The sequence below is a fragment of the Myodes glareolus genome, chromosome 9, assembly GCF_982192425.1.
Source record: "Myodes glareolus chromosome 9, mMyoGla1.1, whole genome shotgun sequence".
Taxonomy (NCBI): domain Eukaryota; kingdom Metazoa; phylum Chordata; class Mammalia; order Rodentia; family Cricetidae; genus Myodes; species Myodes glareolus.
Window position 1 is genome coordinate 103246181 of NC_142034.1, and position 20060 is coordinate 103266240.

General features: G+C 45.4%; 1 protein-coding gene across 10 annotated transcripts in view; it reads left to right on the top strand.

Moving 5' to 3' along the window:
- The window catches only part of Clec16a (C-type lectin domain containing 16A), a 213675-nt gene that overhangs the window by 95715 nt on the left and 97900 nt on the right, over positions 1-20060 (top strand). For 6 of the 10 annotated variants that reach the window (XM_085694565.2, XM_085694569.2, XM_085694561.2 and 3 more), the window contains 2 exons: positions 2065-2185; positions 4847-4942. In XM_085694565.2, the coding sequence (XP_085550691.1) occupies positions 2065-2185; positions 4847-4942 (217 nt within the window). The remainder of the gene's footprint in view (positions 1-2064; positions 2186-4846; positions 4943-20060) is intronic. The other 4 variants (XM_085694571.2, XM_085694564.2, XM_085694566.2 and 1 more) reach the window with 1 other exon arrangement.

Genomic DNA, 20060 nt, shown 5'->3' on the forward strand with positions numbered 1-20060 from the left:
AACTAATCGACTCCTTGGAAAATCTCAGTCTTCCAAGGCTACAGAAAACAGCATGAGTTTCTATTTCCCCATCTCAGCCACGGCCTTGCTAGGAGTCTTTGCCATCAGAAACCTGTACAATCATAAATCTTGCCCATGACGGGGACATGCCTACAATAGGCCCCTTCTTTCTCCTCATCCCTAAATTGTAACTACTTACTTGAGAGCTCACACTGTCAGATAATCCCAGTGGCACCCATTTCCCCCTTCACGTTTTATTACCGTCTGCTCTGGGCTGGCACAGGGATGGGATTTTCTGGTGTACTACGCTATGTCATATGTGTCTGACATTACAGAGGCTCAGCTCAACCTCTTAACAACTGGGCCAAGATTACACTGCCCTCTCAGCATCTATTCTTGCTCCTGTAGTCCTAAATTTATAATACATAACCCTTAAAGCCCAGCACATAGTAGGTGCTTACTAGATAGGATCTCTTGATTTTTTTTTTAATAGAACCACACTTCTGTCTCTCCCAGTTGGTGCAGCTGTCTTATGAAGACTAGAATTGAAAATCTGCTAAGAACATTTAGATTAGATTCTTATGCACCCCCACCAGCATGGTGGGGAGCTGCTTTGTCCTGCACGCCACTCTGACTCTGAAGGCTGTATTTCTTAAGATGAGGCCAGGACTGTGCGGGACTTTCAGAATTTCTACACAAGTAGAAATTCTGCCTTAAGGCAGGATTGGGGCATTGGTAGCTAATCAAAGATACTCACTGCATGGGCCAGCAGGATGTAATACCTCTCCAGCCGCTTGAAGGTGAGACTATGTCCCCTCTCTTTTATTGAAAGTTCCCTGCAAATAAAGGGTATTCTCCCTTTATTTAACACAGAACTGTCACCACCTTTACCACGAACAAGAATTCATCTGCATGAATCCACAATGGTTTGCCCTGACACTCCTTTATGTAGATAGTGGTATCTACCAAGGGTCTGAACGGCAACCCCTTTCTGCAGGTCTGTGCTGTCTGTGCCCTCCAGCCTTGTCTCAGGGTGGTAACATAGCCAGAGAGTTAGGGATTACTGTGTCTTATCCACCACAATAGGGTAGAGGGCAATGCTGACCTTGTCTGTTTGCTCTGGAGCTGTGTCCCAAAGGAGCCCACCATTCCATGTCAGGGAGAGACCTGGGACAAGGGATTCCCTGACCTGTGGCTTACCCTGTGCTTCTGGGCTCTCTGGTTAGTGGCTAGTGTGATTCTGGGGCTAAGGACTGCTTTTGCACAGATGTCACTGGCAGCTGGTGATGTGGCCTTTTCTCTGCTCTCAGGACATGCCTGGCGGCCATACTGGATGCTGACAGACCCCTTTTCCATGGGACAGGGATGCTTGTGCTGACAAGCATTCTCTGCCCCTGAGATGAACTGGGAAAGCCTGAGGGGTCCTGAGGACATTGCTGTCCATTTGGCCAGGTATCAGGCCTTACTGTCCTGTCTCTGTCACTCTCCTCCTCCTAAGGCCTCCTCCTAAGAGGTGGAAGACTTAAGATGGGAGTTGGACTTTCAGTGAGTCTAGCCATATCTAAAGCTTACATGCACATTACTCTCTTGTCTTGTGCCCATATTTACTAGATAGAACTGGCACACATCCTGGTGATTTCTGTCTCCCAGGCCTACTAGCTCAGATGGAGAAGCAGGGAGGTAGTAGCCCTTCCTTGAAGCACTGTCTCAGGCAGCACTCCTTACCTCCCTAAGTCTTAGCTATTTGTTGGCTATGGAATGGGCAAGCCAGCAGGCAGGAGATGTGTGTTTAAGGTCATACAACCCTTGGGGACAGGTCCTGACCAAATGGCAGGTGCCTAGTAAAGTGACCTGGGCCTTCACCTATTGTGGACTGAAGCAGGCTGCTCCCCAAGCCTGAAGTATCCTCTTTCTATTTTCAGGCCACTATACTTCAAGGCTGGCCTGTGTTTTGCCCCCTCGTTTTTTCCCATTAACCAAGAGTCACCATGAAATGCCTTCATGCAGTGCACCTCTCCAGAACACTCCTGGAACCCCACTCTCCTCTTTGTCTGCTCTATCCAGGCCATCCGGGTGTTCTTCATGCTGCGTTCCCTGTCACTGCAGCTGCGTGGGGAACCTGAGACCCAATTGCCACTGACTCGGGAGGACGACCTGATCAAAACAGATGATGTCTTGGATCTGAGTGAGTTGGCCATCTTGTTTTGCCCCATGGGCAAGGGGGTATAGGACACTGCTCTACTCATCATCTGCAGCAGGGGTGGGAGTATGCACAGCGTGCAGTCCGTACTGCAGCAGGGGTGGGAGTATGCACAGCGTGCAGTCCGTACTGCAGCAGGGGTGGGAGTATGCACAGCGTGCAGTCCGTACTGCAGCAGGGGTGGGAGTATGCACAGCGTGCAGTCCGTACTGCAGCAGGGGTGGGAGTATGCACAGCGTGCAGTCCGTACTGCAGCAGGGGTGGGAGTATGCACAGCGTGCAGTCCGTACTGCAGCAGGGGTGGGAGTATGCACAGCGTGCAGTCCGTACTGCAGCAGGGGTGGGAGTATGCACAGCGTGCAGTCCGTACTGCAGCAGGGGTGGGAGTATGCACAGCGTGCAGTCTGTACTGCAGCAGGGGTGGGAGTATGCACAGCGTGCAGTCTGTACTGCAGCAGGGGTGGGAGTATGCACAGCGTGCAGTCCGTACTGCAGCAGGGGTAGGAGTATGCACAGCGTGCAGTCCGTACTGCATGCCATTGACCCTGCTGAAAGGTTAGTGCTAGACAATAGGCGGTCCGGTGAGAGCAGGCCCTCATTGACAGGATGAGGACAGCACTGGCCTTTCTAGTATTGTGGATTTAAAGGGTTTTTGTTCGAGTCCAGTAGAACAAGGAGTCTCTTGAAGCCTAAAGGAAGTCTGTAAAAAGCAAACTATCAAAATGAAAAGACACAACAAACCCCCAAACAAGTCACCAATATTTAGGTAAGAATGGGGGCTTTGCAAATCAGAAAGATATGTGCTTGGCCCATAACCTTGAAATGTATTGACCATTGTCTTAGTAAGGGTTTCTATTGCTGTAATAAAACATGGTGACCAATAACAACTTGGGTTTATTTAGCTTCTACATCACAGTCTATCATTGAAGGAAGTCAGGGCAGGAACTCAAGGCCAGAACTGAAGCAGAAGCCGTGGAGGAGTACTGCTTATTGCTTGTTTGTTCCTCATGACTTGCTCCATCTGCTTTCTTACACAGCTCTCAGTGGCCCAGATTGGACAGTGGGCTTTCTTCAAACCACACAATGATTAAAGAACTATCAGGAGCCTCTGCTAAGGAAACAGGGTTAATTCTGAATCCTAAGTGTGAGGAAGGAGACCAAAGAGGATACTCTCAAAATAGAGGCATAGAGTAGGCAAACAGAAGAAGCAGGTGCCATTCTGTAGTCCAACTATTCAAAACATCTTTTCTGATGCATAATTTATATAAAATAAATTCCTCCAATCTTCAGTGTATATAGTGCAGTGAGTAGTCATGTGAGCTGGTTTCACATGACTAAACCAGTGTTAGCTTTCAAGCCAGCTCTGCCTTACTCTTTCTCCTCCACCACAGCCTCTGTTTTTCCTGCTGTAAAATGGGGATGGTTGCTGTGCATTGTGGCACATGCCTTTAGTCCCAACACTTGGCAGGCGGCAGATCTCTGAGTTCAAGCCCCCCACCCCCACCCGTGGTCTGCAGAGCAAGTTCTAGAACAGCAAGGGCCACACAGAGAAACCCCATCTCAGGGGGGGAAATGGGAGTGGTTACAGGTAGAGGACTCTTGGAAAGCCTTTCTTCACTTACACAAGGTTCCAGCTTCTGTCCTTACTACTTGAAAAGGAAAAAGGCAGAGAGATGGCGAGTTTTACTTTGGTGACTGGGTGAGAGAAGCCTTGGAAGCCACAGCCACAGTCTAATTCTAATCTGCGAAGCTAGTGGCTCAGCACACTGGAGAATTGTACACCAGGATGCCCAGCTTGTGGGCCCCTCTCACTAAGTGACCAGGATGTAGGTAGAAGAGTACCTCACTGATTCTTTTTTCTTTTCCTGGCATTTCTCTTGTTTGTGCTTTCATCTCCCTATGTGTTAGAGAAATAAAGAAATTAAGACCCTCTTTGCCTGTCTCTTTTGACCCTTTACCCTGAAAAGCAGCAACAGTGATTTCTGTAAGGCTAGAATTGATTGAGGACCCGTCTTTCTCTGATTTGATCCTTGCAGAGAGGGAGAAGTCTCCCATCACAATGTTGTATCTGTGAAATGGAATTAAATTTATGCTGGGAATTTATATTCCTTTGTTCCTTCCCCAAGGAAGGACCCTGCTGAAATAAAGGTTAAAAGTATTTCACTTATCAATTTTAATTGATTAGTTGCTAGTTGAGATCACTTAACTGAGCCTTTTTGGGTAGTTGGCCATTAAGAAAGGAATGGCTGGCTCACTTTACCCATCCTGACTGCAAATTATGTCTTTTGCTAAAGAAAATGACATTCAAAAAACTCAGAATGGAGGGTTTTTAAACCTGCTGCTACCATGTTGTTGTCTGACTTTTGTTGTTGTTTGTTTAAAATTATTTTGGTGGTTGTAATATTGAAGATCATAATACTTCAAAGTACACAGAAGATTGCTATAAAGCTGACCCTGGAGTGCTTGAATGATAGCTGAGTGATTGAAGTTTCTGTCTTCATGACAAGTTGAAAAGCTAGGGGAGAGGTTTGGGATTGGTGCAGTTTTATATACCGTGATAAGATCTGGTAGGCTTAAGGAAATGCCGACTCTGCACAGCAAGAAGTGTGACATAACAAGTATTTATTGACCTTGTTGCTCTGATAGGAAACACAACCTTGGAGAACTCTAGCAGCAGCAGCAGCAAGAGTCTGCTGACAAGTCCTGAGGCTTCGGTCCTGCATGGCAGGTACCATACTAAAGGTATGCTTGCTTCCACCAAGGACAGCAAAGGTGTGCTCACACCCTGGGAAGGTGCATGGGCTCTGCCCTAATTGAAGCTTCCCTTGTTCTCCTGAATAGGAGGCTGGCATGGGGCAGAGGTTGAGAGCTGTTTTCAGTATAGGCTATGTCTACTGAGTAAGGGAAGAACAAGAAGGAAAGAGACTTTAGGGAACCAGCATTCTGGCCCACCAACCTCCAGGTCTCAACCTTACCGTGACTGAGCTGTGTCATCTGTCCTATCTTTCTTTCATTTTACAGTGTGCCTGCATCTAGCACACATTAATTCTCATGGCTTTTTCAGTCCTCTCCTCCTCCTCCTCCTCTTCCTCTTCTTCTTCTTCTTCTTTTTCCTCCTCCTCCTCCTCTTCTTCTTCTTCCTCCTCCTCCTCTCCTCCTACTTCTTCTATTTGTCTTTTTCTACTTTCTACTTCTGATATAGATTAGATCTATGTAAGTCTCTCTTAATGTCCTCATTGTCTAAGTTCTCTGGTTTGTAGGCTGACTTTCTTTGATTTATGTTTAAAAACCACCTATAAGTGAGTACATGTGATAATTGTCTTTCTGTGTCTGGGTTACCTCACTAAAAATAATGTTTTCTAGCTCCATCCATTTTCCTGCAAAATTCAAGCTGTCGTTATTTTTTTTTCTGCTGTGTAGTACTCCATTGTGTAAACGTACCACATTTTCCTTATCCATTCTTTGGTCAAGGGGCATTTAGGTTGTTTCCAGGTTCTGGCTATGACAAACAATGCTGCTATGAACATAGCTGAGCACATGCCCTTATGGCACGATTGAGCATCCTTTGGATATATACCCAAAAGTGGTATTACTGGGTCTTGAGGAAAGTTGTTTCCTAATTTTCTGAGAAATCGCCACACTGACATCCAAAGGGGCTGTACCAGCTTGCATTCCCACTAGCAATGCAGAAGTGTTCCCTTTTCCCCACAGTCTCTCCAGCATAAGTTGTCATCAATATTCTTGGTCTTGGCCATTCTTTCAGGTGTAAGATGGAATCTCAGAGTTGTTTTGATTTGCATTTCTCTGATGACTAAGGATGTTGAACATTTCCTTAAGTGTATTTTAGCCATTTTAGATTCCTCTGTTGAGAGTTCTCTGTTTAGGTCTGTACTTCATTTTTTTTTATTGAATTATGTGTTCTTTTGGTGACCAATTTCTTGAATTCTTTATATATTTTGGAGATGAGACCTCTGTCTGATGTGGGGTTAGTGAAGATCTTGTTCCATTCTGTAGGCAGTCATTTTGTCTTGTTGACCGTGTCCTTTGCTTTACAGAAGCTTCCCATTTATTAATTGTTTCTCTCAGTATCTGTGCTGCTGGGGTTGTCATTATGTTTTCCAGTTTTGTGGAGCACAAGTTTTTGAAACATGACCTGATGATTCTCTATATTTCCTCCGTGTCTGTTGTTATATCCCCCTTTTCATTTCTGATTTTGTTAATTTGGGTATTCTCTCTCTGCCTTTGTGTTAGTGTGGATAAAGGTTTGTCTATTTTGTTGATTTTCTCTCAAAGAACCAACTCTTTGTCTCATTGATTCTTTGAATTGTTTTCTTTGTTTTTATTTTGTTGATTTTAGCTCTCAATTTATTTTCTGCTGTCTAGTTCTCTTAGGTGAATTTTCTTCTTTTTGTTCTAAAGTTCTCAAATGTTCTGTTAATTCACTAGTGTCGGATTTTTCCAGCTTTTTTATGTAAGCGTTTAGTGCTTTGAATTTACCTCTTAACACTGCTTTCATTGTGTCCCATAAATTTGGATATGTTGTATGGTCATTTTCGTTGAATTTTAGGAAGTTTCTAATTTCTCCCTTTATTTCTTCCTTGACCCATTGATGATTCAGGTGAGCATTGTTTAATTTCCATGTGTTTGTGGGTTTTCTGGAATTAGTATTTCTGTTGACTTCTAGTTTTATACCATGGTGATCTGAGAAGGTACATTGGGTTATTCCAATTTATTTTGTATTTGTTGAGGTTTGTTTTGTTTCTGAGTATGTGGTCAATTTTTGAGAAGGTTCCATGAGGTGCTGAGAAGGCATATTATTTTCTGTTTGGATGGAATATTCTATAGATGTCTGTTAAGTCCATTTGAGTCATAACATCTGTTAGTTCTCTTATTTCTCTGTTCATTTTTTTGTCTGACTGACCTGTCCAGTGGTGAGAAGGGAGTGTTGAAGTCTCCCACTATTAGTGTGTGGGGTTTAATGTATGATTTAAGCTTTAAAAGTGTTTCTTTTACATATGAGGGTTTCCTTGTGTTTGGGGCATAGATGTTTAGTATTGAAATTTCCTCTTGATGGAGTTTACTTGTGACTAATATGAAATGGCCTTCTTTGTCTCTTTTGACTGATTTTAGCTTGAAGTCTATTTTGTTAGATATTAGGATAACTACACCCACTTGTTTCTTAGGTCCATTTGATTGGTATATTTTTTTCCCAACCCTTTACTCTGAGACGATGTCTGTCTTTGAGGTTGAGATGCGTTTCTTGTATGCAGAAAGATGGATTCTGTTTTCGTGTCCAATCTGTTAGCCTGTGCCTTTTTATAGGTAAGTTGAGTCCATTCACATTAAGGGACATTAATGACCAGTGATTGCTATCTTCTGTTAATTTAGTTTTCATTGTTGGCGATGTTAATTTGTGCGTTTTTCCCTTCCCATCAATTGTCTGTGTTTCTGTTGGTGTAGCCAACTTCCTTGGATTGGAGTTTTCCTTCTAGTATTTTGTGTAGGGCTGGGTTTGTGGCTAGGTATTGGTGAAATCTCGATTTTTCATGGAATATCTTGTTTTGTCCTTCTACAGTGATTGATCATTTTGCTGGGTATAGTAGTCTGGGCTGGCATCCATGATCTCTTAATGTCTACATAACGTTTGACCACGATCTCTGGCTTTCATTGTCTCCAATGAGAAATCAGGTGTAATTCTGACAGTCTGCCTTTATATGTTACTTGGCCTTTTTTCTTTGCAGCTCTTAATATGCTTTCTTTACTCTGTATGTTTAGTGTTTTGATTATTATGTGGCAAGAGGATATTTTATTTGGATCCAGTCTATTTGGTGTTCTGTAAGCTTCTTGTATCTTCATAGGCATATCTTTCTTTAGGTGGAAAAGTTTTTTTTCTATGATTTTGTTAAATATATTTTCTATGCTTTTGAGTTGAACTTCTTCACTTTCTTCTATACCTATTATTCTTAGATTTGGTCTTTTCATAGTGTCCCATATTTCCTGGATAGTTTGGGTTAAGCTTTTATTAGATTTAATGTTTTCTTTAACTGATGAGTCTATTTCCTCTATTGTATCTTCAGCGCTTGAGAGTCTCTCCTCCCTCTCTTGTATTCTGCTGTTCATGCTCACATTTGTGGTTCCTGATCTTTTTCTCATGATTTCTGCTTTTATAATTCCTCCGGATTGTGTTTTCTTTATTGTCTCTATTTCAGTTTTCAAGTCCTGATTAGTTTCTTTCATACGTTTGATTTTTCTTTTCTTGTTTTTCTGTAAGTGATTTGCTGATGTCTTCCAATTTTTTGTTTGTCTTTTCCTCCATTTCTTTAAGGGAATTTCTCATTTCATCTTTAAGAGTTTCAAACATTCTCTTGAAGTTATTTTTTAGGTCATTTTCTTCTGCTTCATCCATATTTGGTTGTTCATGTCTTGCTGTTGTAGGGTCTTTATGTTTTACTGGTGTTGTGTTGCTTTTTGCTGTGTTGCATGCATTCTTACCATTTCTACTCATCTTTTCTTCTAATAGGTGTGGCTGGGGCTGTTTGAGATTCTGTTGAATAATCTTCTAGGTGCCAGTTAATCCAAAGCTCAGATGTTTGTTCCCCTTGGTACAGTCAGTGTCACAGTTCTAGTTACTCTGTTGGTTACTCCATGTTCCTGGAGATAGCTCAACGCTCCTGTGCTTTGCTCTGCTCCCTTTTGGTTTGCTGTCTCAGGCCTACTTTGGCCTAGGTTGCCAGATTTGCCCTGTTTCTGTAAACCCTGTGATGGAACCCCTCTTGCAGAAGTCCCTGGCTTGGAATTGGACCTGGAAAGATTTCTGGCTCCAGTCTACTGCCTTGGACATCCCAGGCTTGGGTGCGCCCGGAATCACAGAGAACCTGCTTACTCCCTCAGAGGTCCCAGACTCATGCTCGGACCCGGAGAGGTTCCAGGTTCCTGCCTATTCCCTTTGATGTCCCAGACCAATGCCCAGTCCCACAGAGGTCCTAGCTCAGGCTTACTCTCTCTGAGGACCCAGACTCACGTCTGGCCCCTGCCGAGATCTCTGGTTCCTGCCTATTCCCTTGGAGGACCCAGGTTCACTCACGCCCAGAGTGGGAGAGGTCCTGGCTCAGACCTAGTTCCTGGGATGTCCTAGACTCACACCCAGATCCACCAGGGTCCTGGCTTAGGTCTACTCCCTTGAAAGTCCCAGATTCACGCCCAGACCCTCAGCAGTCCCTGGCTCTGGCTCACTCGCTCAGTGGTTACTCCCCTGTATCTATTCCAGTGGAGATCTCTGACTCTGGATCTGGTTGCTGACTCAGTCCTGATCTGCCAGTATCCCAGGACTGGGTTGGCTTCCAGAACTGGATTTGCTCCTGGCTTCTGCTCCCAGTGGAGCTTGTTTCCTCTGGCCTTCTCTGTCTTAGGTGACTTGTTCAGACCCACTCCTGTGGAATTTGTTGCCCAAGATGGAGTTCCTTGCCTTGGGGCAGCTGTGGTCTAGCTTACCAGCTTTTACCTGGATCTGTAAATCCTGGTCTGGATCTCCTCCTGCAGAAGTTCCTGGGTTGGAGTTGGACCTGGAAAGGTTTCTGGCTTTGGTCTACTGCCTCGGAGGTCCCAGGCTAGTGTGGGCTCAGAATCGCAGAGGACCTGCTTACTCCCTCACAGGTCCCAGACTCATGCATGGACCCACAGAGGTTCCAGGTTCCTACCTATTACTTTGATGTCCCAGACCAATGCCCGGACCCACAGAGGTCCTGGCTCAGGCCTACTCCCTCTGAGGACCCAGTTTTCTTCTTAGTTGACTGAATAGCCACCGTTTCATAAATTCCAAGACTCCAGGGTACTGGTTGTTATTTGGGGTTGGGGTTAGAAGTGGATCTGCATTCCTCTGCCCTCAGCCTGCTCTACTAACATCATATGCAGCCCCTGTGTGTCCTACAGCCATAGTAGTATATGCTGTGTCATACAAGGACTCTGTAAATACCAGGAAACTAGATATAGTGTGATCACAGCAAAAAGGGGTATCTAGGAACCCCCACCTGCTGTGCCTTACTATGTGAGAGGAACAAACACAAGCACAAAGCTCCCATATCAGGAGATAACTGCCCACCACAGAATCACAGAACTAAAGTTAGATAGATGGCTGCTATGCCCAGTGCTTTGAGAGCAGCTGACCTGGCTGGACGTCAGGGCAACCAACCGACTGAGGGCTGCATGTGGATGTGGGTGCAGGACTGTAGAGGGTAATGGTGGTGAGAAGTTGGAGAGGAAGCCTTGTAGGTCCTGTGGGTAGAGAAAGAATAGAGTTTATCCTCAGGTAATGCAGTGAGCTTTTGTAAAGCTGGCTGGCTTGATTGTGTTGCAAAAAGCCTCTCTTGCCTCAGCATGAAGTGTTGGTTTATGGGTCAAAAGATACAACAGGGAGGCCAAGCCCATAGAGCTTTCCTGAAGAGGCCACACATGGCTCACTATGTGCCCAGATGAATTGTCCATACACTCTGTCCCATCTTTTCTGTGGCCCAGGTACAGAGGCGCATTATGGCACAGATGTTAGTCCCATTGGATCCCGCTTGTTCTCTGGAACCCACAAAGGGAGACTATTTTATTTGACCTCATGTCTTGTTCCAACAGGCTGCTATGGCTCTTCCCTCTCCCATTCTGACTGCTTCTATCCCAGGATCTGCTTTTTTATGAGGGGTAACTGACCATGTAGAAGAAGCCTCAGGGACAATGCAGATGAGGTCCTCCTTTGCTCCTTCGCAGCTATGTGGCCTTAAATAAATTGCTTCACCTCTGAGCCTCAGTTCCCTTCTGGATAAAATGAAAGCAGCAGTGCTTACCTATGCAAAATTATTAAAAGGGAGATGCAGAGATTGCAGATTGCTGGCCTTCAGGCAGAGAGACCCACTGATGAACAACCGGTGGAGTGTTAGCAAGAAAATTGTGTGTTAGCTACCAGAATATTTCATTGTAGGAACCTAACTTCCTATTCCTTTTGAGTCTGACAGGATCTGGTCACAGTACTATCTTGGTACTGTATCTCAGCTGGTCACAGTACTATCTTGCTGCCTCAGATCCGGGGCTCATTTTGACCTCCTCTTTCTCTCACATTCCAATTCTATTGGTCAATGTCCCTCAGCTCTTCTTGTCCAATGTCAGCGGACCACCTATCTCCCTGCTCTACTCCAGTGGCTGGGTCTGTGCTGCTGCTGTCTTTCACCTGGATCACTTCAGTCCACCTCTTGTTGTGCCATTTGCTTCTCCCTTAGGGTCTGCAGTTCGTTCTCAGTGTGTAATGTCGTCCTTTGAAAGTCAAAGTCAAGATTGTTGCCTCCCATTCCCCTCTGAATACCAGAGTCCTTGGTGATCCTCAAAGTCAAACATGTTCTGTCATCAGTTCCCTCTGTCTCCTGCTCTTGTGTTGACACAATTAGTACATTCCAGTATCACTCCCCTCACACACACTTGTTTCCCAGAACAAGCGTGCTACAACCCAGTAAAGGCCCATTAAAGCTCATGTGTCATACTGACCTCAAAGTCTTGATCTATGTTTGAGGTTCAGCCCAAGTCCCTCCTTTTAGTCTTTCATTTACATGGATATGACTGTGGGGGTTGTACTGTTTGATTTTGTGATGCTAGGGTTTGAACCAGGCCTTGAACAATGGAAGCAAGTAGTCTGCTCCTGAACTCTACCCCTTGTCCTCTGTAAATGTCATGAAAGACCTTGCCAAGGATCCTCCCTTGTTTCAACAGTTCCTCCATCTGCTGTTTTCTCTAGTTCCCTTGCAGAGAACTCTTAGGCCCAGTGAGCATGCCTGGCTATGCTTATCTGATTGCCTGGAGATTCATTTCCAGAAAAAGTATCACAAAGCTCCCCAAGCAGGTTATGTGGTTTGATTGTAAGTGTAAAAATGTGAACTCATTGATTTGTCTTGTAAAGCCAATGACAGTTCTCGAAAATTCTCTGTTGGCTTGTTTTGCTGATGACCCAGACATGATCACGTGCTTCATACTCAGAGAGAGAGAGAGAGAGAGAGAGAGAGAGAGAGAATAGCATAAACAGTAAGCATAGTGAAAAATAAAGGCAGACGGTGTAATATCCTGGAAGGGAGCAGCTTGAGCTTCCAGCATTCTAAACACTGGGCTCAGGTGAACTCAGTGGAAGAGCATTTGTCTAGCATGAACAAGGCTCTCAGTTCCATGCTCAGCACTGTAAAAAATTATTTTAATACACAAAATATGTAAATAACCCTATTAAAAATGAGAATGGTTGCTTAATATGTGAGGACCTAGGTTCAGACCCCCAGTACCACAAAATCATGAATGAATGATAGTGAAAGCCTAGTGTTAGTGTCATATGTTTGTAGTGTCACAACTCAAGAAGCTAAGGCAGGAGGATATTTAGTTCAAGGATGGCATTGACTATGTAGCAAAACCCAGGCCCAAAAAGTAAATAATCATAGAAAATATCCTCTTCCAAATCAGACATCACAGAAAATAGCCTTTTCCAAATCAGAGCATCACAGAGAATATCCCCCTCCAAAAAAGGAGTTGAATACAGAGATTCTATTCTTAGATTCTTGCAACTAGAGGCACCTGGCAGCCATTGCCATGGATACATTTTGGATTAAGAAAATTTTAAGTGAACTGGGGCCGTGGCATATGGATTAAGAGCTCACATTGCTCTTGCAGAGGAGCTACGTTCCGTTCCCAGTACACATGCCAGGTGATTCTCAACTGTCTAACTCCAGCTCTAGTGCGCACACACCTCTGGCCTCAGAGGGCATCTGCAAGGGCGTCTGCACTCACTTACACATACCCACATGCAAACACACACACACACACACACACACACACCCCTACATATAATCTGAAAACCATGTTTTAAAATCTTTAAAATGTAGCTTTAAATAAAGGATCCCTTTCTGGCAGCTGGGTTTTAGAACCTGTGTGTGAAACTGTGATTGGGTAAGGTGATTAGAATCAATGTTGTGTTTCCTGAGTATGACGATGGCCTTGTAGTTCTGTGGGAGTGTGTGCTTGTCATTAGTGAGGAAACCTCACATGTTTAAGAGTAAAGTTGCTGGTGCTTGCTGCCTTGGAGTGACTCAGAAAACAGCAGTGTGTACTTGTTGAGGCTAATAGAGAAGAAACAAATATAGCCCATCATTAAATCCGCTGAGCGAATGAAGGACATACAGATGTCTATAGTAGCCATCTTTAAACTTTGCTGGGAGTTTGAAAATTTTCAAAATAAAGGTTTAAGGGAGTGGTAAGGGGGAGATCAGCCCTTTAAAAATTTGTCATTTAACAAACAGTGTATATTATGTTCAGAAACCTGTGCCCTGAGGTTTGGGAAAGCCTGGGTGTTCATTCTAGATGTGTGATGTTGGGCAAATTAGTTCTCCCCATGGGTCTTTTCCTCCTTGGTAAATTGGGTCTAACAGTACTTGCTTCTGCATTCTATAGTCTAAAAGAGAGATTCCCTTGGAAGTCCTCTGCATGGTGTGTAAGGAGGGCATTCATATCCTGGCTACATGCTGAGAGCTAAAATAACTTCCTTATTCTCAAGAAGACCTCTCTCTCTAGGAGTCTTAGAAAGCATGGTGGCATGAGCGACCCCATCTAAAGCGCATACTGGAAAAATGTAAAGAAATGGAAGAAGTCCTACAGGCTTGTTAGTTAGAAGGCATGTTCCAGGAATGATGGCATCTGCTGATTGGAGCAGAACTGCCAAGACCATAGTGGGGGCCTCAGGTCAGACACCCAGGCTGCAGCCTCAGGGAAGTGGGTAGTTCAGTGTCAGTCTGAAGTGAGCCGACACTGTTAGCATGGAACCCAAGAGGCATATGTAAACAGCATCTGGAGAACTGGGTTGCAAGGGGGCTGTGGTATGTTGGCTCTGTGCCTACACTCCCTGGCCTATTCTTGCTCTTTAAAGAGAGCACAACTCACATAGGGTCTCTTAAATGAAGCACCTTAATGGGTGTTCCTACCTTCCTATCACCCAACAGAGCAGTGGTCATAGAGTTACTGCCTGGCCCCCACTTCTAGTCCCATGGTCAGAGGCTTACTCGCCGGCCTTGCAGCTAAACCCTTTACCTCCCCAGTCCAGTCCTCTGTGCCTCTCCCCTGCCCAGGCTGTGACATGCCTGTGTCTACCTGGCAACATGTTGTGCATTGGCCTACTGCCCATCTCTCCTCTGCTCCTGAGTGAGCATCTGGTCCTACTCCTCAAGCACAGCTCAAATGAACTGGCACCTCTTACTCATTTTGTGTCTCCTCGCAGGATTGTGCCAACTCGGGCTTTTGCAGCGGCTTGAGTCATGTAGAAGCATGGAGAGGTACAGTAACATGAAGGTGGCACTGCACCACCTTCATAGTGCGTTACAGTCATTTGCTCCTCGCTATCTGTGCTTGAATAGTAAGGTTTCCAGGGGACACACACCCCAATCTAGTGAAATATCTCAAGAATCTTACACTCTTCTTGGCAGTTTATTTAAAATATGGTTTGTTTTCATTGCAGCAGTTGAGTGATCCCTAATCATTTTTCTTCTCTGAGGGTAAAATTAATACCTTCCTCTCCTTCATCTCCCTCTCTTTCTTCCCACTTTTCACTCCTCTCCCTTCTTCCCTCTTCTCTTTTTTTTACTTCATCTTTACTCTGCTTTGAAACTGAGTCTCTGAACTGGATGGATCAGAGGAAAAGGACAGATTTGAATTAAACCCATCCTCTGAGGAAATGGAGACTCGGGATTAGCGCCATTTCCCCTCTCTATGAATTAGACTTCTCCTCCGTATACTTGATGAATAATGTTACTGGCCACTTTTCAGAAATGAAGTCGAAATATGGAGAAATGAAATTTGTATCTTATAAACTGACTGGAAATGTGATTATAATACAGCTGTCAGTTTTATTCAAGTGGAAAATTTCTAAGTAAATCCAATTGCAGCATTATTTGGTTCTTTTAAAGCAGGGTGATGTAGCTGTTTCCTGCGTATTGATTATTTGATTGGTACCTGTCTGCTGGTCCTCTTTTTTTTTTCTCAGTAGCACTCATTGATGTGGTTTAATGTATATTCCTGTAATCTTTCCCTGTTTTATAAACTTACAATCATAATTGAGCTACATTAGAGAGACATGTTCTGCTGAGATCACAAGGTCACCTAACGACTGTGCCCTCTTTGGTTGGCTATGGATTGAAGTGGGTCTAGGACAATTCTGACCAAGACAAAAGCTAGGAGGCTGCTTTCCAGAAAGCTGGAAAGCAGCCTGTGCATGGGGCTGAGGCCCTGCATAAAGGAGGCTGACTTTGGGATTCTGCTCTTCTTCCTCTATAGAATCGTTTACTGAGACAGTCTGCAGCTTGAGGCCGTCTTCCAAAGCCCTGTCTGTCCCATGCATTTGAACGTGAGCCACAGCTAACTTCTCAGACAGGAGGGAAGTGGTTTAGAGTTAGCTGCCCAAAGAATCACGGTATCTGAGGCCCACTGAAACCCTTGGGAGTTGGATGGGTTCAGGACACTTCCATTGGCAGGGCCAGTGTTTCCAGTGCCTGTCTTGGCATCCTAAGGCATATTCTATGACTTTTCTACCTCAGACTCCTTGTGACTCTGTGCTCATGAGGCTGTTGGGAGGATAAGATGTTGCTGACAGATCTGAGCAGTCCTGACATGGCCTCATAGAGCCCACTCCATAAGCCAAGTCACCCTGAGACCTGCCAGGCCAGAAAGCTGGCTTCAGTTCTTCCCAAGCCTGTCTCCCCATAAAGCCCACTGCTGGCTCTCCTTGTCCAGGCTGAAATCCTGTGTAGCCTTGCCTCACTCTCCATCTCTCATCTCTGCACCAAATCGCTCAGGAAATTGGTCAGTTCAGGCAGTGAGTGGGTAGAAAGCTTGAGCCTTTTCACTGCCTGGGGCACCTTTACTCTTTTTTGTTTGTTTTTGTTTTTGTTTTTCAAGACAGGGTTTCTCTGTAGCTTTTGAGCCTATCTAGGATATAGCTATTATAGACCAGGCTGGCCTCGAACTCATAGAGTTGCCTCTGCCTCCCAAGTACTGGGATTAAAGGTGTGCGCCACCACCACCCAGCCTCCTCTACTCTTACTGTAACTCAGAACACAGAACTTGGAAGGAGCAGCTCCTTACAGCAGAAGCTTTTATGGTCACTGGATTTCTGTCTAAGGGTCTTCTGAAAGGCCTTATCTGCATGCATAGTACCCTGACTGTCCTTTCTAAAGATGCCTAGATGTTCACAGTTCTGTGGTGCTGACTCTTCAGTGGCCCCTGAGCCACACATACACACTCTGCCTTGTATCATTGCTCACTGAAGCCAGCCTTCTTAACAACATCTGACTGACAGAAGGAAAGGACGATGAAGCTTACGTAGGAAATAGGAATCTATAGGAGAGCTTGGTTGAGGGTTGACTTTCAAGACATCCCTTGCACTGACTTGCTCAGTGATGCTGTCTGGGGCTGTGCCCACACAGGACTCTAGACCCTGCAGCTGCCATCTCTGTCTGTGCCTACCTCCCCATCTAGCCCAGCAAGACTGAGGTCACACAAGATCTAGTGACTGCCCCTTGCCTCGGGAAGGAAGATTGGTGGAACACACAAAGCAAATCTCTGGGGACACTAAAACAGCAACATATGCCATGACCTTTATGAAGGTCTAAGTCAGGAGAGGGCTGCCTCCATGTGCCTCTCCTCTTCCTATGTGGGAAGCCACCTGCCACTTTCCCCAGCAGCTAACTTGATGAATGGCCCCAGTCTTCTTTTAGCCTGTCCTTATTCCAGCGCAGCCCAGCCCCACTGGGAAGAGCCAACTGCTCTTTCCTCCTGTATTCTCCTAGGAAGATGGGCTCTTTTTGATTCGGCCATGAGAAGTGCTACCTCCCAGGATCCTAAATCATACCAAGTAGGAAGACACTAGAATACCATCAAGTAGCTATTAGAATCACTGTTAAAGAGCAAAGAATGGATGTCCTCACCTAAGACTTAAGAACTCCCGGGTGAGGCTGTCTGAAGTGACTAGCCTAATGTGTGCAGGCACAGTAGATGGTCTGGACCAGGTTCTCAAGTGAACGCCAGTGTTGAAGAAACATCTCCACAGTTGGGGATGCCCCTCAGCTGGTAGAGTGCCTGAGTGCACAAAGCCATGAGTTCAGTTCCTACCCCTACCTCTCCCATGTCCCCACCTAGTACTCAAGGCTTCTTCCAGGTAAAGAAACCCAAAATGCTACACCCAACATGCAAGCTGCTTTCTCTGAAGGTGTGCCCTCTGTGTGCCCTCAGAACTTGGGACAGGGAAACAGGATGGTTATGACAGGAAACCATGTCTGAGAATTGAGGGCAAGTGAAACAGAATACTGAGCTTGGAGGATTATCCTAGTGTGCAGAGATGCTATGGAGCATGGAGTCCACCCCTGGCCCTGTGAACCAGGGCAGGGCAGGTAGAGGGAAAGTAGCCGTTCTGAGTTAGGCAGAGCTACAGGGGAGCCTCAGCAGTGCTTACTCTTGCCATCACCTGCAACCTCAAAACTCTGAGCCACGCCCCTTTCACTTTCTCTAAGATAAAGCCTTGACATCTGTATGCCTTCTAGAGGATTCTATTGCATGACCAGTATTGGGAACCGTGCATGGTATTAGGCAGAGTGAAGAAGGTTTTGGAACTCAACGTTTAGTCTTTGGTGCTTTCTATGAATTGCACTTCCTTCTGGAAGCTCTCCTTACCCAAGTGCCAATCAGACAAATGTCAGCAGGGAAGTGGCACTGGGCATGAAGCAGAAGCTATGTCTACTTAGGTCCTGAAATTGGCATTCAGAGTGGAGAAGATATGCTGTCTAACTCCTCATTGTGTGATAGATCTCAATGGGTTTGACACCATCCTAACTACAGGACTGCAGGTAGTTCCTGTCCCTAAGCACTCCCAGAGGACGAGAAGGCCTTCTGGGTTGGGTGTAGCATGGGTTTCTCTTCCTGTAAGACACCAGGGGACACTCAGGAAAGGGAGGAGAAGGCCTGCTTCCACTGTCCAACTCCTCTAGTTGGGTGTGGACAGCTAGCCAGCCCTATAACAGTGAGCCATTCTCCTCTTTCTCCTATCATGACTGATTGTGTGCAGTTGGGATTCTATAAAGTAACCACACACAGCATGCCAACCATGATCAAGAATAAGTCAGCTAGCCTCATTAGAGGTCTCAAGTGCCTTACCTGAGAAGGGCTTTGGAGATGGGTTGATTGATCTTCCTAAGCTTGCTGCTGATCCTTGGTCCCATATGTGAGCACTCAGACAGTACAGAGAGCCTTACAGCCCCCATATAAGAGTCCTCAGACAAGCTGTGCTTGGCCTTGGTTAAAGTCACTTGACCTGGCTCTTCGTGAGGTCCCCTTCCACAGTTGACAGCTGTCTGCAGCATGGGAACTCCAGCCTACCCCTAACTCATCCGCCTGTTCTGAACAAGTGCCAGTCCTGAAAGCAGCCTGCTCCATTTCAGACACAGACAGATTATGAGGCTTGGAGCCAGTCAACCAGGCCAGGGAGATTGAACTGGCCTCCCTGCTTCTCACAGATTCTCCAAAACATCTGCTTAAAATTAATAACTCAAAGTTCCCATTCCCTCTTCCAGTTCACCTCCCAATCTCCCTTTGGATAGAGCCAAGGTTAGGCAAACCTTTCTTCCTTCCCTGTCAAATACTCATGCAGAACACCTTCCCCCTATAACTTCCTGGATCTTCCTCTTGGTACATCCAATTTATCTCCTGCATTCTTCACTTTTCATTACCCAGAGCCAGCCCTTTGCACTTTATAATGCAAATGTAAAATGCTTTGCAGTTTTCTAAATGCAGTTGGGGTTTTCCAGAGCTGTGCGAAGCCAGGAAATAAAGCATGTCATTTAAATGACCCCTGTTAACCTTTAGGTGGCTTCTCATAAAACTCACTTCTCTCTTGACTCTGCTTTGCATTCTCCAGTGCAGGGAGCCTACAGCCTTCCCTGTTCTCCTTCCCTTGGTGTCTCATCCTGTGATTCCCCATACTAGGCTCTCGTAGATGCCAGAGGCAGAAATGTGAGCCTCAAGAAGTATATAACAAGAGGTTTTGAGCTAGATTTATGTAGACCTGTTACTGGTATTTTCCTGAGGTCTCCCAGTCCCCTGGCTTCAGCTGCTTCTCTCCCTGTCCTCTTGCTGTACGAAACAGTAATGATCACAGATACCGCCTAGTGACCTTTTTCTAGGGCCAGATACTGCTTGCAATGTTTCAGACAGCTTAACTCATTGGACCCTACAGGCTAGCCAAGTAGTTCCTGTCATCCTCACCTTTTATAGATGAGGATGCTAAAACAGAGATGCTCAAGGTTTTACTCAATGTCATGCTGTGCTGGGGGAGGGGAGGCAGTACTCTGCACAGATCAGCATAGACTCTGTGCTCTGGACTAGGACTCCCCTATCCTCCACTCATGCACTAATGAGCCACCCATCTATCACTGGCTAAGTTGTGACTCTGGGCCAGGTATCAAAGACAACAAAAAATCATCAACCCAATCTCCTCTATATAGCTGGTGGCATCCAGCGGAAGAAAGACCCATCCAAAGATGGGTTTAGATGCCCCAGGAAAGATGGGAGATAGTATATTGAACCTTTGCCAAAGAAGAGAACAAGAAATGATTGAGAGCCTGAATTCTTGAATCCAGTATATTCTTATAATTGTTTACCAGGCAGACAGCCCAGGTGAGGGCCTGCAGGCAGTAAGTCATCCAAAGTCAAGTCTCAAGGATATGGGGCTGGTGTCACTGGTCCCAGTGGTTAGATTCTGATGGCTGACCTATCAAATTTATGCAAACTTGGGTACCCTATAGTTCTGAGGTCCCAA